At 48.3% G+C, this 5,000-nt stretch overlaps 1 protein-coding gene across 1 annotated transcript in view; it reads left to right on the top strand.

The window, feature by feature from the left end:
* Window positions 1-5,000, top strand: part of egf (epidermal growth factor) — a 30,655-nt gene that overhangs the window by 15,505 nt on the left and 10,150 nt on the right. The window contains 5 exon segments of the mRNA XM_042707967.1: window positions 58-162; window positions 605-828; window positions 1,628-1,798; window positions 2,165-2,314; window positions 2,585-2,704. Of these exon segments, the coding sequence (XP_042563901.1) occupies window positions 58-162; window positions 605-828; window positions 1,628-1,798; window positions 2,165-2,314; window positions 2,585-2,704 (770 nt within the window).

Below are 5,000 nucleotides of genomic sequence, written 5' to 3'. Positions count from 1 at the left end.
GGCCGCTGGCTGCTGCTGCGTCCCAGTGGGTCACTCTTCGTGCTCGTCTGCCTGCAGGCTCCCCAGCATCTCCCGCTGCAGTCTCCACGGCCACCACAGGGAGGTGCTCATAGACAAGGACATCCACAAGCCCCGCGGCATCGCTGTGCACCCCCAAGCCCAGTAAGGACTAGACACAAACATACACACACACACACACATACACACACACACACACACACACACACACACACACACACAAGCACACGAGCACGCACACGCACACATTCTAATAATCTTAGATGCTGTTCTAAATTCTATTGATCTGGCCTACAGTAACATACATATGACCTGATTACTTTGGTGAACACACAAAATATTTCGAATAGTTAAGACAGCATTGTTTGGAACAGAATTTAATAACAGAATTTAACATTTTAACATTCCTAATTCTATATTTTCAGGATGTTTGTTGAAAATACTCATTAGTGTCTGTGTCTGTTTCTGTGTCTGCGTCTGTGTCTGCGTCTGTGTCTGTGCGTCTGTGCGTCTGTGCGTCTGTATGTGTGTGTGTGTTCACATGTACACCTGCGTGCATGCTTGTGTGTGCGTGTTTGTCCTTGAGGAAGCTGTTTTGGACAGACATGGGCGGGCAGCCCTGTGTGGCTGCGGCGGGGCTCGACGGCAGCGGCCGCGTGCTGATCGCGCGTGAGGGTCTGTTGTCTCCCAGTGGCCTGGCGCTGGACCAGCATGCCGAGCGGCTCTACTGGTGTGACCTGCAGAGAGGGGCTGTGGAGTCCGCCGACCTGGACGGGTCCAACCGGCACACACTGACCCAGACGCAAGTAGGTGAGGCTTCTGTGTCACACCCACACATACACACACACACACACACACACACACATGTGTACATTTCTAAAATATGCATGCAGAAATACACACTCAGACAGAGACACACACACACAAACACACATACACACATACACACATACACACACACGTGTACATTTCTAAAACATGCATGCAAAAATACACAGAAACACACACAAACAGAAACCCACTCATACGTATTGTATATCTTTATGTGTATGAACTGTACCTCTAAGCAATATGCAAAAAGAAATATACATTTGTCTTTCATGCTCTTTCATGGGCTTCCTCTAAGAGCACTTGTAAATAAGGTGTGCAGGCTGTTTTAAAGGTGTGTTGGGAGTAGGATTTGGAGGGTGCCAGTTGGCCTTAAGATATCATTTCTCTTTTAGGGGTGTCAAATAGATTAGGGGTGTACGCAGGTTTTCTCAGGTGGTAGGTGGCTATAAGGTATAGTCCCTGTTGTAGAGGTTAGGTGGCTGTAAGGTATAGTCCCTGTTGTAGAAGTGTTAGGTGGCTGTAAGGTATAGTCCCTGTTGTAGAAGTGTTAGGTGGCTGTAAGGTATAGTCCCTGTTGTAGAAGTGTTAGGTGGCTGTAAGGTATAGTCCCTGTTGTAGAAGTGTTAGGTGGCTGTAAGGTATAGTCCCTGTTGTAGAAGTGTTAGGTGGCTGTAAGGTATAGTCCCTGTTGTAGAAGTGTTAGGTGGCTGTAAGGTATAGTCCCTGTTGTAGAAGTGTTAGGTGGCAGTAAAGTCTCATCTCCCTCCCACCCCACCAGGTCACCCGTTCGGCCTGGTCGCGTTCGAGGACTCTCTCTGGGTGTCTGACTGGCAGGGGAAACAGCTCCTCAGGCTGCAGAAGACCCACGGAGCCCAAACACCCCAGCGCTTCAGAGCCAACATGGTCCAACCTGCGGGGCTGGTCATCGTACACCCCCTCGCCAAGCCAGGTGTGTGCCCATCGCCCCAGTGTCTCTGTAACATACTTACTATACCACTCCTATCCCAACACCACTCTGGTGAGTTCAATGACTGTTTTTTTTTTACCATTACCATGGCAACCATATGATCAGTAACAAACAATAACAAAAGGAAACTGCTGTCATGCCAGTGCACAGGGACCAATACTGCCTCTGTCTATCTCCTGAGTCCAAAGCCAGTTAGCAGAGGGCTCTACGATGGATCCAGTTCATGTCAGGTGGATTTGATGAACCCACTGGATCCATGCCTGCTCAAGCTCTGATCTGACCAAGAGACAGTTGCTGCCCGACTGGTCCACTGTTCATCTAGTGATGTCACTTCCTCTCTCTCATCAGGGGCAGATATGTGTCTCCATCACAATGGGGGTTGTGCCCAGCTATGTGACAGCAGGCTTGGATTGGCTCATTGCTCCTGTCATTCACAGTATAGCCAATCAGCCGATGGCAAAGGTTGTGTGCCAGCCAGTGAATTCACCACATGGGCAGGTTGGTATCAGAGAGCTTCATGTGGAAAATCTGTTTGGCAGTGTTAATTGAACGTCCAAATCATTAATATAATCTATAGTCTTTAATGACCATTACAGTACCTGGGACTGAAAGTCCAGTGGAATACATTTTAACGGGGTTCTGACAAATTCATATTAAGTTCTACCTGACTGCGACATAGGGAGCGTGTATAACTGGTGAATTTGTGTGTGTGTGTGTGTGTGTTTGTGTTTGTTTGTATCTCTGTGTGTGTGATTTTGCACTGGCCAGAGTCTGGGGATGGGGAGTCAAGTGCCCAGCTGCAAAAGAAGACTCTGAATGATGAGGGCTTCCCTTTGCCTCTCCCTGACCTCCCAGAGCCCACGCTCATCACCGAGAAGATGGTGTCAGGTACAACACATACACACACACACACACACACACCCAGAGCCCACGCTCATCACTGAGAAGATGGTGTCAGGTACAAGCCACACACACACACACACACACACACACACACGGAGCCCTGTCATCACTGAGAAGATGGTGTCAGGTACACGCCACACACACACACCCAGAGCCCACGCTCATCACTAAGATGGTGTCAGGTAGTGATGGGCAAATGAAGCTTTGGTGAAGCATTGAACCATTAAGCACATTGTTTCAAAAATCGGTTCATTACTTGAAGCTTCAGTAACAGTGACCTCTCCTGGTGATGTGCCAAGGCTGCAACTAAATTAGCCCAGTGGCACGAATCTTTAAAACAATGACAATCTAGTGTGCACGCACCAAATCCCCCCCCCCCTCCCCCCCCCACACACACACTCACACACACATGCACCCGTATACAAAGATTGTGATATAATTTTTTTTTTTTTTACAAATAAAGATTAATTCTTTTTTTGTATATTGTGTTATTGAAGAGAGAGTGCTTGGGGAAAGGATGTGCTGGACAAATATGGCACAAGTTGGGTGTGCTTGTGTAACCATGTTGGATAGGGAACAGTCAAAGATTTTGATTTAAAACATTATTTGTTCTACACTTTTTGGACTGAGCCTGTTGATATAGTCTACTTTTCCTATAGCCTAAATATTTAACAGCCAGCGCACCTTATCATGAGCGATCAGAATAAAGTGTTCCCACATGTCAGAACGACCTCTCTTCCTAAATGCTTTCATAATGATGATAAATCAATACGAACGTAATGAGTGTCACAGAATGAGATAGGCTACTACGAACCAAACGCAATGTTGTGCGCGGAAGTTTTTATGCTTTGAAGGCGCTACAATTCAGACTCAAAACGAGGCAACTGACTGTTTCGTGCGTGGCGCTGTGAACCACTCAGCTGGTTCATTCGGAGAAAGAAGCAGTTGCTGTTTCGCACGTCATATGTCACGTGATTTTTCCGTACCAAAGCAACCTTCGAAGCAGTCGTTTTATGGTTGGTGTAGTTAAGGTATGAAGCACGTTCCGGTGCTTCAGTGTCAGGCTGCCATCACTAGTGTCAGGTACACGCCCCACACACACACACACACACACACACACATACACACACACACACACCCAGAGCCCACGCTCATCACTGAGAAGATGGTGTCAGGTACACCACACACACACACACACACACACACACACACACACACACACACACACACACGGAGCCCTGTCATCACTGAGAAGATGGTGTCAGGTACACCACACACACACACACACCCCCAGAGCCCACGCTCATCACTGAGATGATGTCAGGTACACGCCACACACAGAGACACCCAGAGCCCTGTCATCACTGAGAAGATGGTGTCAGGTACACCAGGTACACACCACACACACACACACACACACACACACAGAGAGAGAGCCCACGCTCGTCACTGAGATGGTGTCAGGTACACGCCACACACACACACACACTCACACACACACACACACACACACACACACACAGAGAGAGAGAGCCCACGCTCGTCACTGAGATGGTGTCAGGTACACGCCACACACACACACACTCACACACACACACACTCACACACACACACACACACACACACAGAGAGAGCCCACGCTCGTCACTGAGAGGATGTCAGGTACACGCCACACACACACACTCACACACACACACACACACACACACACACAGAGAGAGAGAGCCCACGCTCGTCACTGAGAGGATGTCAGGTACACGCCACACACAGAGACGGTCTTCATTCTCTTCTTCATTATTACATTTGTAACAGGCTACAGGGTTGGGCAGTGCAGTACACTGAGGGATCAGTCACTGTGGAGGTTAACCTGTTAGTTCAGAAGCGCCCCCTAGCACTCGCACGTGGGAGGTTAAAAGAAGGTTTGAATTTGGTAAACTCAAACACAAACAGGTACAACTTAGGTATCTCTTCACACAAACTCAAAAGTCAAACTCCAACTCAAAATGTTCGTTGTGCCCTCTTCATTCAGGGTTGATCAATAAACACAAAAAAACGCTCTCGGTTCTCGGTTCTCGGTTCTCGGTTCTCGGTTCTCTCGCACAACATGCACCATAACTCTTAAGTGCTCCTTCAATTAGGTGCCTTAAGCACCTACACCTGGGTGGGCCCCGTTGCATTCTGGGAAACGTAGTGTTAATGGCAGCCATCTTGTGGTGTGGCAGCCAGTCCTCCAAGGGAACGTCACACCCCTCTATAAGCTTGCCCATCGTGATGCCACACA

The sequence above is a fragment of the Clupea harengus genome, chromosome 6 (assembly GCF_900700415.2).
Source record: "Clupea harengus chromosome 6, Ch_v2.0.2, whole genome shotgun sequence".
NCBI lineage: Eukaryota > Metazoa > Chordata > Actinopteri > Clupeiformes > Clupeidae > Clupea > Clupea harengus.
This window is presented reverse-complemented; position numbering and strand designations above follow the sequence as displayed.